At 34.8% G+C, this 13,861-nt stretch overlaps 1 protein-coding gene across 2 annotated transcripts in view; it reads left to right on the forward strand.

The window, feature by feature from the left end:
* LOC134529160 (calsyntenin-1) overlaps positions 1-13,861 on the forward strand; it is an 82,761-nt gene that overhangs the window by 17,942 nt on the left and 50,958 nt on the right. For both annotated transcript variants that reach the window (XM_063362959.1, XM_063362960.1), the window contains exons 7-8: positions 1,051-1,314; positions 10,533-10,660. In XM_063362959.1, coding sequence (XP_063219029.1) covers positions 1,051-1,314; positions 10,533-10,660 — 392 coding nt within the window. The remainder of the gene's footprint in view (positions 1-1,050; positions 1,315-10,532; positions 10,661-13,861) is intronic.

Genomic DNA, 13,861 nt, shown 5'->3' on the forward strand with positions numbered 1-13,861 from the left:
GTATAGAGCCCTGATTATTTCAGGGGTTCATTGGGTAGCAAAGTATACTTTTAAAGGATTTAGCATCTGCTTCATGTTGATGATTGGACTACACTGCTCTTGATACGCCTGGGCGATCTTCGTTCCTTTAAAATACCCGACCCGAAACTGACTTTTCAAATTTTCTGTTTTGGTTCCGGGTATGTTTTGTATGCTTCTGTTACCTCGCGTAGCATTACGTTTATCATGTGAGAAAGGTAAACAAACACATTCTTTCAATGTTACCAATGTCTCACGATGTAATAATGCACATAAATGTATGTCATTGAGTATAGTCTACAATGAATTTGGGAAGAGAGAGGAATGGAAAGACACTATCTTAGTTTCAACAATTTTTAGACCATGATTTGGCAAAAATTTTTCTTCGTAAAAGCATAATATATTTAAATAGAATTATGGAAGTTCATAGTGACTGGCTGCTACAAACCCTTTTCCATGTTTCTGATTATTGAAGTTCATACATGGCCACAATCAGTATTCAGATGGATGCCAGCTGCCAGAAACTATTGCTGTAAAGAACTGGGCATGTTTATTAAAGAAAAAAATGTCTGAAGACCTTCCAAGAGCTGTAGGAATTGTCGCTTTTAGGGCCATGACCAACCACAACTATCCGACTGATCACCTACACAGAACTGGAATATCTCCAACCCCTGAATGCCCTCTGTGTGGATACCAGAGAATTGTGTTTAGCTCTATTGCCACAATGCCCGAGTCAAGCCGATGCCTTTGATGATGCGATGGAGACCTACTATAGAGTCACACATCTATGCTGGTCAGCACATCACCTAATAGCATATATGGTAAGGATGGGATTTGGCTAGGAAAAAAAGAATATTATCTGGTTTTGCAACACAGAATTGGCTCATCCATTGTCATGTGGCTTATAAATTTTCTCCATAATATGTTGTTAAATTTGATTAATTTTTATTTTTTACAAAATGCTTTTGTTTCCTTGTTGTAAATTGTAATTTTTCTTTCTGTCTTGTAAAAGTGTCAAATTTTTTTTTACAGGTGCTAGCATGGACAGTGTAGACTTACTCCCGAGCCCAGGCATTGGCTCAGAATGGACCAGGTCTTTGCCGACAGATGAAGGGCGAGAATCAGATCAGATTTTTGAATTTGATGGTGCTAGCTCTGCAGTTGCCATACCACCAGATGTACTGGACCACAATCTTGCCTCTACATTCACAATTGCCACGTGGATGAAACACAAACAGAACCCTGAGCAAGATAAACATGTTAAAGAACACATTCTTTGCTCTGCTGATGATCACAGTGAGTATCTTAAGAACTGTTACAGACACATATGTAATTGCACACACACACACACACACACACACACATATATGTATGTATATATATGTGTGTGTGTATATATATATATATATACACACACACAAACCCACACATGCATGCATAAACACAATATTTAATGTAGAAAAAAATTTAATATATTATGTGAATAACTTATTTAAGTTATAATAGTAGTCTTCTTATAATTTTTAAAAGTAATAACATCTTTTTAATGTGTTATTCATAACAACCGGGCACAAATTTTAAGGGTGGTAAGGGATGACTAAACAAGCAGTTCTTGTTAATGAACATCGGAAAAGTAACGCACAAATTTGAGTTTTGCGCTCAACTAGACACCATCCCAGTGGCTTAGAGGATGTGCAATCACAGCATTGTGACATATGTTCAGGGCTCCACAGTAAGCAGGTGACGAGTGTGGCATAGACGTTTCGAGCTAGTAAAATGCAATAACAACCAGCAGTTTGTTGTACAGCACAGTGAGTAGTTGGTTGTGTTACATTTACATGTTTAGCTTTGGGCAATTAGTGCAGTGTTGAAGGTTTAATAAGTACAATGTTGCAGTCGAATGTCCTCTAACAACTGGAGTGGTGCCTATTGTATGGAAGATTCAAATTTACATACTATTGTTCGTGCCGGTAACTTTTGCAGGGTTGTGTTTCCGAACATATGTTCATTAACAAAAATTGCCTGTTTTTGGCATTCCCTGCGATTCATTTAATTTATGCCGTATGGTTCACAAACATTCTGTATATCATGTCTAGAGACATGAATTTGTCAGTGTTTTTAAACATTAAAAAGCGTTATTTTCATTCATTAAAGTCGGTGGCATGTTTTCGGTGTTTTCAAATTCACGACAAAACTTTTTTTTAATAATAAAAAACCACATTGTTTTTTACTGCATTATTCATGCTAATAGGCTGAAAGAGCAAAACTTAAAGGTCTATAAATATAACACTATAACCTATAACAAATTTTTAAAAAAATCATTAGATGGCCTACTCACATTCAACAAAGTTAAAAGCACTTAAATGTCTTAAAATCATTGCATTAAAGACCTTTTTCATGTTGCCATAACTGCAGGTAATATTAAAAATCACTGGTGGTGTTTCACAGTAAAATTGAATATATAAGTAACTTAGTACAAAAGAGTCAAGTTAAAAACTTCCATTTGGTACAGATACAGTGTTGATTTGCCTCTGTGTATCACTGTGTGCTTCTTTTCTCAAAGTAAACCTTGCTTAACAAGTCAAGGTTTTCTTGTTTCAAATTGTGGCGTTTATCACTAAGTACATTGTTGTATGAAGGAAAAAACCTCTCACAATCAACATTTGCACAAGGCAACCATACTGCCTTGAGGGCAGCCTTAGCAAAGTCTGAATGATTGGCTGAAAGAGCAATAAGAACTGCAACTATGTCTACTTTCCCATCCTCAACTAACTGTTTTTTTACCAGTACCTGCAACTCTTTGAAACCCTTCAGTATTGTATGGTCATCAAGTTCTGTGAAAAACAGCACATGTTTCAATCGTTTACACACATCCACAGTTATATTTGTGGATACAATTTAACTAGGATTGAAAATACTATCATCCGTAAACAAAATTGGGATGATGGATCACTTGCTTTTCAAGCAAGCAATTTTTTGTGTCCATGAGAAGCAGATGTGGTCCACATGGCTGTCACTTTCCCTTTAGTGACTACTTTTCCACACATTCCAAGCATTTCTGTCGTTTTCGGGCCAAATGACCAGATTCAGCAAGTTCCAACACTCGTTCTATCTTGCATATGTCACCATGAAGAGCATGACTGCATGGATAGGAAGCTCCTACCAGCTTTTTAACGAGATCTACTATATCCTGACAAGCTTCTTTGACAAACACTGCCTCTATCTCAATGCACAAGATTTCTTCTTCAGAAGCTGCCAACATGCACTCAACACCTGCATTTCTTGTGCTGACAACTTCTTCGGTTTTCATGAACTCCACAATTGTATGGAGATGGTCAGCTATATAGCACACACAATTGAACCATGATTACCGAGTTATGATTGGCATTGGAAAAGAGAAATATGTTTTGGCCTGGATACTTCTCATCAAGGAATGCTCTAAAAAGATGCTTTCACTTCCTAGTATTCAAGAAAGCAGACTTAACCTTCGATGTAGCATTTTGCAGCTGAGGTAAGTGCTTGTCTAGGACATTTATCACAAGATTCAACTTATGTGCCCAGCACTGAATAATCAGAACTTGGTCTGACAAAATATATTTCAGAGTTTCAAAACTTTTCACCATATATCTTGCAGAATCAGATACTAGGGCCACAACGTCATCATATTCGACTTCATATTTTTTAAGAGATTCTAAAATTGCTCTGGAACAACTTTTAGAATCTGCCGTTTCAAGGTTGTGAACATCAGCAACAACATCTTCAAGCGAGTCAGTACTTCGATAATTTTAAATAAAACCACAAAAATGCACTGTCCCCTTGCATCTGTTGTCTCGTCACAGTACACAGATATGCACTTCCCCTTCAGTTCTTAATTCATTGAAGTTACTCTCTCTCTTCTTGTAGGGCAGGCAAATATTTTTCCCGCAAAACCCTCACACAGGGAATATCACCACTTCCTTCAATAAATTCATTAAAGAAATGTTGCAAGTGTTCATTTTCAAGCTTTTCAAGGGGTATGTTAGCACCAAGGAATGTCTCGGTGACTCTTTTTCCCAAATACTCAACTGTCTGTTTCCGTTTTTCAGCACTACTGAAACATGTTGCAATTGATGTCTGGAGCTGAGGACTTTTTTTATCACGTTCGCTTACACTACTCACCTGTTTAGCTGATTTTAGATGTTTTTCTACTGAATCTGTTCTCTCCCATTACACTTGACAATTATAGAATTTACATATGACGGTTTTTTTGTCTAGGCAATAAAAACTGTGGATTTTTGTACTGAAAAGCCCTGTCTGCTGCACAAACCTTTTGGTTAGGCATTTTCGGCCAACCACCGAAGTTCGAAATTAAGGTTAATATCACCGACACACTTTGAATGTTTTCTTACAGCGGTTACATTTAATGTAGGCCTAGTCAATCATTTCACCATCGCGTCACATATATTTAATAAAAATACTCCAAAAAACCAGGGGAATGGGGAACAAGTTTTCTTTATTTTGTTAATATCAAGTCGTGGGCTCTACGCGGAGGGTAATGAACGTTTTCATTGACGAGCACGAGCATAAGAGAATATGTAAACACAAACACTAATAAATGTTGATTTTCAAGGTATCGTAAATTTGTAGAAACAGACGTGATGTAAATTCAAAACACATTAATTAATATACAGCTGTGTTAAATAACTATTAAAGCTCTGGTTCGCAACGTAAATCAACGGATATAAACAAATCAGAAATTCAGTCGTTTGCTTCTCTTCTATTGGTACTACTGAACTGAACTTTTTTCTTCAAGATGGCTTCCAGTTTCCACAGGTCGCACAGTGTTTCGTTTTCGTAATTTTGTTTGTTGGCTCACTGTGTGATACTGACATGTAAAATTCAGACCAAAATAAAGGTTATTAAATTGTTTCCAAGTATGAAAAAAAAAAACATGATCTCAAACAACAAACTTCATTATCGGAGTAAATAATTGTAAGTACTTTATCTACAAACAGCGTTACACCGAAAATAAACAATGTTATGAGGTGGCGTATATTGATGTTCTTGGCAGAAGTAATAAAGAATCGCGGAAAACCAAAATTCGTATCAGTTTTCGCGAAAAGTGATTGATTTCATGCAGTTGTCAGTGAAAGTAATAAATTTGTGTTTTGGTACCAAATTTGCGAGTTGACGCGAAAAATTTGTGCACGCGAAAAATTAATTTCCCTAATCATGACTAAAAATTGAAATTATTTTTACACAATGTGTTATTAATGTGATCTATTATGTTTATAATATATAGTTTTTTATTTATTAAAGTAATTAAACTGTTATACTTATTAAAATTTTTGACTATCCTAAAAAAACGTTATCATTTGATTTATTTAATCAACATAATGAAGGTTGATATAGACAGTTAAAAGGAGGTATTTTAATAACTGTATTTTCAAGAAGATGATTACAGGTTAGATTATTTTCATAAGATTCTTTACAAATAAAGCATCTAAAATATCTCATAGATAACAGGGTGTCAAGATGAGAGTGTAAATCTACATTATTATTAAAATTCCTACTTTGACTTATCTTTATTTATTTATTTTGAACTTTTTCAATTTTTTCGTTATCAGTTTTGCCAGTTGTATTCCATATAATCAATCCATATACTAGTTTAATTCTAATTAATGATATATAAAGATTGAGACAAGAAAAAACGTTAGAAGTATTGAATGTAATAAATTTAATGAGAACAAGAGTTCTATTCACATCAGGTAACCAAGATTGAATATGGTAATGAAATAGTAATTTTAGAGTCAAACAAAATTCCAAGATCCCTGATAACATTACCTTTCTTTATAGTTTGATTTAAAAGTTGGTAATTGAAAATAATAGGATGGTATTTTCTAGTGTAAGTTATGGTAGTCGTGTTATTGTAGTTGAGTTCAACTAAATTAGTGTTACACCATCCGACAATTTAATTGATGTCTCTCTGTAGTAAGTGACAGTCACTAATAGAGGTAATAGATTTAGAAATTTTGAGGTCATCTGCAAATAGAACACCTGAAGAATGGCTGAGCTCATTAGTGATATCACTAATGAAAATATTAAAAAGAATGGGAGACAGAGTTCCATCTTTAGGACACCTGAGCAAGCAAGAAATAAATTTGAAATAAAATTGTTAATTGAAACACAAAATTTTCTATCCTTTAAGTAACTAGAAAACCAGATTAGATATTTATCAGTTAACCCAGTTGGATAGTTTACAAAGTACAGTAGACTCCCGATCATACGGGGTAGTGACTGGCAAGGGGTCCACGGATAATCGAAAAACATGGTTAAAGCAAAGTAAAAAAAACTGAAATTTTTTTATTCCGACTATCTAGACAAACACTATAACAAACGCCCCTCAGAGTAACGCCCTAATTCGTTCCAGTAAAACAGAGCACTAATCAAAACAGCAACGCTAGTCAAATACGTTTTTTTCAATAAGAGTAATATAATCAATATAATACGTTTTCCAATCAGGTTAGTGTGCTTGGTGACAACCATTTTATTCAAGATACTACTCCTGTTAATACTTATATACGTATGTCTAAATGCATTACCCGTACATTAAAATAAATATTAAATAACATTTTGAGATTTAATCACCTAAAATTAATTTTAATAATTCACGTACTGCATTGTTTACATAATACTGCTTGAGAATAACATTCCAATGTAGGCGCTACTAAATACATAATAATGTTTTAATATAGGAGATATATTTCAGTTGTAATATGATTAAAAAAAACATAAACTTAACGTAATCTATTGTTAGAAAAATTATATAACCTGGTACAACAATTACTGATTTTTATTTACTAAGTGCATTTCAAACTTATTTGCAACTAGTGCATCCTAGGAGGTGTGAGGTAAACTAATCCTGAATTTTTCTGGCTTGTTTCTCAAGAGTTGACACGGCTGACATGCGGGATGGCTGAATATAAATGTTGGCTGAACCTCGGTCGTCGTCAGAAATAAATACACAATGAAGGAAGCGAATAGCTATGGAGGAAAAAGCAAAATATTGTTTGATATTTCATCACATTAATAATTTGTTGTATTACTAATTAATTTCATTGGATTTAATGTTACACAAGTGACGTTGCCATTGTGCGCGCACGGAAATAAAAAATAAAAAATAGTTTATGTTTTATGGATGTGAAAAATACCACGGTTAACCCGCAAACCGGATAATCCGCACCCGGATAATCGGGAGTCTACTGTAATATGTTGTTGTTACCAGATCAAATGCTTTTGCCAGATCAAAATAACAGGAATCCACCTGACCACGTGAAATAACTTTAGCATAAATAGGATTTAGAAAAGTAAGTTTATTAGTATAGTTGGTAACCCAATCATGTCAGTGATGCAAACATTTATTGATGAAAAGAGTCCTATACAGGACAACCTCTATCCGTTGTTTTTCAGGGTCCTTGATGTATTGGGAATTAGAATATATAATAGCTGCATAGAGAACACAAAACAAAAACCTTCCAACTATCAGTAGTGTTATTATTAATTGAATTTATGGTTTTAATGCCAGCTTGCACAGTCAAATAAGGAAAACCTTAACTTTGCAGGTTTAATTAAATAAAGTTAAATAAAGTATGTAATTTTTTTTGCCTCAAGTCATGACTATGCAAGCAAGCCTAGGTATTGTGCAACGATCAAAGCATTCTATTAGAGCTGTACGGATTCACAAAATTTTGCCAATACGCCGATATGCCAATACAACTTTTGCTGATTCACCGATTCCGAACCGATACTGGAGAAAAACACATTCTGGTTAAAATATTTTTATAAATTTACTAAATTACTCAAAACAACTCATTCTAAGAAAAGATGCAATGCAAATGCACATGTATTTTAGTTTATGAATGGAACATAACCTCTTTTTTTTAACTCATTTTTTTAGCTTGTTTTCATTTGTTTATTGACGACCAGTTAGTTGCTTATTGAAACGTGAATTTGCTAATGGAGGCTGGAAAATTCAATTATTAATACTAATTATATAAAATAATATTATTTAATAATAGGTAACTATGAAATATATTGATACACAAAATACGAAGTTTAAAAAACTTAATTTAAAGTGTGCAAAATTGTGAGACTATTCTACATTTTTACAATTCAAGAAAAGGAATTCCAATATCATCTTAACATGTGGGGGGGCAATACTATTCAGTACCAAACATTTATAGGGAAATGCATTTCATGTGGTCGCTGTGCATGGGAAACAGTAAAAGTAATTTATATTACATGAAGTTCTATATTATTTGGTTATTATTTTTTTATTCAATTTTAAAAACTTTACGTGAGTTAATTAAAAAAATGTCTTCGTCACAATTTTATGAACATTTCTTTACAGTTCAAGCAGTTGGTATTTTCCGTTGTTTGTGGTGGTAGCCATGCTGTAAATAAAGTGAGTTTTTGTTCTTATCTAACTTTACTGTGCTGTTGATACATTAGTTTTCAATGTAATAGATTCAAGAGTGTTATTAAAATATAGGATGTTTAAGTTTGATTTGTACGGCTGGCACACCTTACTAAGAAATGCTGTTCAAAGTATATAGTAGTACAAAAAGTGAAAAGGGTACTGATGGATTGTTAGGTTATAACAGGCAGGCACTTTTTATTTTTCACTAATATCGGCCGAAAATTAACAATTCTGCAGAAACGCAGACTCAACTAAATGTCGGCAATATCGACTTCTGCCGATTCATATCGGCACAGCTGTACATTCTATCTTTGGTGACAGTGGTGTGTTTTTGAACGATAGATATGGAAAAAAAGATCATTGGAAGAACTATGAATGTGGACAATTTTTGCATTCTTCATATGAGAGTTTTGGTTGGACAGAGTAAAATGATTCTTAAATACGGACAAACGATCCACACACGTACAATGGATAAGTACCTATATTTTGAACCATAAACAACAAATAATGTTAAATTAACAGTTACATCTGTAACAGTTTAATTACTGTTGTGTTAATAAACAACTTCTCATTTTCTTTGAAATAGTAATCGTGTAGGCTTGTTGGAAGCCACATTTTAAGCACAGCTATAAGCCCAGTTTTTTTTTATTTTTGCTAACCCAATAGCTTTTTTTTTTAACTGTGGGAACACACAAAATTTGTGTATGAAACATAAATTCCAAATGTATACACACTCCAGTGTTTCATGAAAGTTTGCATAACCTGCAAAACAATTCAACACTTTGTGGGAGTCTTTGAAACGGTGAGACAACCAATTTCACAAGTTCTTGCTTGCCTAGAAGCAAGAGGACATTTTAAACATTTTCTTTTGAGTTAAAAACATTTTTTGAGCTGAAACTTTCTAACAGGTAATGTGTTCATGTAAAATTTTGGATTAACCAGGCAATTATAAAAATTACTTTTTTAGTCCATGGACATTTATGGTTTATTTTAATTCGGTTTCATAGTTAAAATTGGGTTTGTTTTTATTTCTTATCTTGGTTTTTGAGACTACATTATGAAAATTTTTGTAAAATTTAGGGGTCTTTATTAAAATAGGTTTTTAGCAGCGCTCTTATAAAATTATTTTAAGTTTTGTTTCTTGAAGAAAAAGTCCCTTTGCAGACTTTGCCCAAAATCAGGATCCTGCACAGTCCTACTTTCTACTTATTATGACTTATTACACTTTTTTTTACTCCAATTCTGTAACTTTTTGGTTTGATTTAGTGAACAATAGTGGACAACCATCAAATTTTTTTTTTATTTCGATCTTGTGGCTTGGTTTTTTGAACACACAAATAAGAAGTCTGTATAATATAAAAAAGGAACCAACACATTGTCAACAACTGTTTCCAAAATAAAGGCTAAAGCGCAACCAAATTGGAGTCCAAAAAAATTATTCGAGGGTCGCCCACAATCGTTAACAAAACCAAAATTGTTACCAAATCTGAGTAAAAAAAAGGCATAAGTCATCAACAAACATGAATCAAAACAAAGAGAGGTCCAAAATCATGCAAAACCAAGTCATAATAAAAGAAGCAAACAGATAGGGTAGCTTGGTCAAGAGCATGCGACTTCATAATGGTTGGGCACCAAGCGACCGGCCGGCGGGCAGACACTCCTGGCACCACGGAAGTGTTATCTGTGTGGCAGGAAGATGAAGAGGATCAGACAGGAGAGTGGGTGTCCATTTGATCACATGCAGTGCAGCGCTCACCAAGATAATTTCAGCTTAATGCATTTCTAATTTATTTTTGGCCAATTTCTTTCAAATTTTTGACTTTTTATCACACATTTTTTATAGCTCCTCGATAAGGGGTCATAATAGAAATGTGTTTGTAATAAATGGGGTCATAACACTAGAGTTTTACTGTACTGTTATATTTACAATTTACTGTTTTTGGTATTTTGAATGCTTCAAAGAGATTTTAATAAGTATCTAATTTTCCATGTATGTATGTATCTAATTACATAAATCCAGCAGAATTTTCACATTTTTTTGGTATTTATTTTACAGAAATGAATCGTCATCACTACGCATTTTTTGTGCGTAATTGCCGCTTGATTTTACTTCTTCGTAGAGACTTCTCAGAAGGCGATCTCAACATTTTCCGGCCTGCTGAGTGGAGATGGAAATTGCCTCAGGTTAGTATAACTTTAATGCTAATTAAACCTGAATGGTTATGGTGTGTGCCGCAAATTATCGACTTCTTGGCACAGTTTTACCCTTTTTATTTATTTAATAGTTTGACAAGCATTAAGTGGCCTAGATTAAAAAAATTTTTTGTCTACCGTTTCTTGTGGGGACCCTCCCAATTTAAACTTTACCCAATTTGTAGTACCCGGCTTTGCTACACTGCCCCACGCTGGGTTAGCAGCGGTAATATTTTCTCTGCCTGTCCTCACGTACAGGCTCAAGTGACCCGTGTATAGGCACCGTGCTTTCAGTCATGCGACTATGCCTTCTTCCGGTATGATATGGCACGCCTGCTAAGACTCCGGCGTTTCAATGCGCCCACCGTGCCTAAACGCAGCCGGCGTAGCGCAGCGCCAGTTGTCCCGCCCCTCTTCCTCCCCACCCAGTTGTTCTACGAACCCATTGCTGTGCTGAGTGCTTTCCTTTCCTCCTTCCGCAGGTCCTAGTGTTGCCCGCCTAGCGTGGTCCCCCTCCCGTTTCTCCACTGCACCATGCCACCTGTTGGGTGCTGCATGAACCAAAGCTATACCCCTTCTCCTGTACTTAGTTTTCTGCATTATGAAGCACCACCTCTCGGGCCGTAAACCACATTCTCCTACCCATGTCTGCGCCCCTGCTTGGAGGCGCCGTCTGCTGGCCCCTTCGGGTACTGTGTGTCCGAGCCACTTCTAGTTCCTAAAGTCACCTATGGCGACGCTCCTTTCCAGGCCATGGCCACTTCTCCCCACTCTTTACCAGTAGCATTCTCCATTTATTGCTGGGACCCATTTAATTAGGCTTGGCGATCGCTCCTTCCTCCGCGGCTGTCTTCTTCCAGATGCGCACTCTCTCTCCACATTTAGAACTTCACTTCAGGAGAAAACCTGGCTAAGAATGTAGTCGTGTAAAAGGGAAGTGTTATTCCACTTTCTTTATGCTTTTTTCCCCTGTCTATGTAGTGAGTTAGTTTTGTTTCATCAAGTTCGTCTTGTGTTCGCGGGTGTTTCACGTCACCAAAATGCCTTAAATTCAGTGATACCCACTGCAAATGGTGAGATTTCCTATTATTTTCGACTTTTATTTTCGGCTCCAATTTTGCCATTTTTGAGCCTTATTCCCTTTTTACTCACTACGCATGATCGTTTCTTCTGCCTAATGTGAGTCCAACTCCACCCCTGGATTGCAGTTCATCTTCTCTTCTGGCCCAACTCACCTGGTGGGTCAACTGCCAAATTCTCACCTGTAGCCCTTGTTTCGCAAGCCCCCTTTCCCTTGGGCTTGCCTTCTATCTTTTCGACTGTGCCTCACAATCTTCTCCGCGTTTCTGGCAAGAAGATAAGTTTGCTACAAGCCTGTTACTTAAAGACATAAATTTCTATTGCTTGCTCTAGTGTGAGTGGACATAATGTTTCAAAAGTGTATTTTATTATTGTTATTGGCATTTTATAGTTAAGTTTGATTTTAACAGCTCCATTTTTACCTTTTTTCTGTAATCTGTTAATCTAAGTTTATTTTAATGTAAGAATGTAAACGCCTCTTCCCCTCAGTATTTCAGTTTTTTTATCTAATGATTTTCAGAGGTTTTACGCAAAACTAATGTCTTTTCTTGTTCAACTTCCAAAGGGCATCTATCATCCACATAATAAATTGCAGACGAACTGAGATTTCTGTGTTCATGTACTTATTTACGTCTCACAATTGATGACCTTTTCAAAAGCCTAGTAAAAAAGGCAATTACTTAAACTACTTGGCTTAAATTAATATTGTTTCTCATTTTAATTTGTAGTTCATTTTGTCACCAAGCATGTTATCTAAAGTAGCGTGTAGAGTTGAAACTAACAAATACAGACTCAGAAACCATGACCAAGATAGTCATGGGAGGATAAGAATTTGCAGTCACATATGCACTAGAGAAATACTGTGCAAATACATTCAAAAATACCACATTAGGATCATTGGAAATATCACCATTTACTTTAAGAGATAGTTGTTCATAATAGCCAACTTTCATTAGTTTTACATATCTCCAAAAAAAATTAGGGTTTTCTTAATATTATTGTTCGTAGATTGAGTCCAATGACTTTTGTCACACTTTATTAGAGATATCACTAATCTACGAAAATGAGAGAACTAAATAGTAGTACAAATAATTGTTTCTTCTGTAAAACTTGTGAAAATGTTTCGTAGATTTTAAAGCACATATTTAACTTGAGAACCAAAGAGGATATTAGACTTGTTTCACGTTAATGGGATAGAGATATTGATTTGATCAAAAATACAGTTTGTCAGTTGATCAACAAGGTCATTAACATAGGTAGAATTGTAACAATATGACCAGACATTGTTTTTGATAGCATTATAAAGATCAAGAAAATGGTCATTTTTGTAATTTCTAAATAAAGAAGGATTGATATTATTAGGGTAAGTATCCAATGTGATGTTGATATTTAAAGCTGTATGATATGGATCTTCTTTGATAAGTACATCAACAGCACTTGTCACTATACAGTGTGAAAGATTAGAGAGACAAAGATCTCAAAGATTTATAGAAGGCTGGGTGTCATTGTTTTATAGTAAACCAAGACTGGATGTACAGTTAAGTAAATAATTGGCTTTAATTTTGATATGTGAATGCATACTATTATCAGTTTTGAGTGATAACTTTAATAGAAGTATTGAAATTTAATGGTATTCTTGTGCTGAAAAAAACAGCTGGTAGACTTCTACAATGGTACAGAGAATGTTATATTATTTTTACAGAAAACCTTTAAAGCAATTTATAATTAGGAATGATTATGCAAGTCCAGAAAAAAAATTAATATAAATTTGAAATATGGTTCTAAGGTCTGTTTTTAATTTTGGTGCAAGGCTTATTCTAATCAAATATTTTTGGTTATGGTATAAATATTGTCACGATCCACCTTCAGAGGGGGGGGCGAGAATCGTAGCTCTTTACATAGAAACAACTCGCTTGGCATCAACTAGTCTTAACTTCATAAAATACTTTACTGTACCTAGGATCATAGGTTCGTCATCCCGTACAGGATGTCTGGTGAGAGCTGAACTAAGGAGATTTTGCAAAATAACATAATACTTAATTAAAATTATTTTATTCTTAAAGTCAAATACTCAACATCATTTTAAAGAACATTTAAATAGCGGGATTACAA

The sequence above is a fragment of the Bacillus rossius genome, chromosome 2 (assembly GCF_032445375.1).
Source record: "Bacillus rossius redtenbacheri isolate Brsri chromosome 2, Brsri_v3, whole genome shotgun sequence".
NCBI lineage: Eukaryota > Metazoa > Arthropoda > Insecta > Phasmatodea > Bacillidae > Bacillus > Bacillus rossius.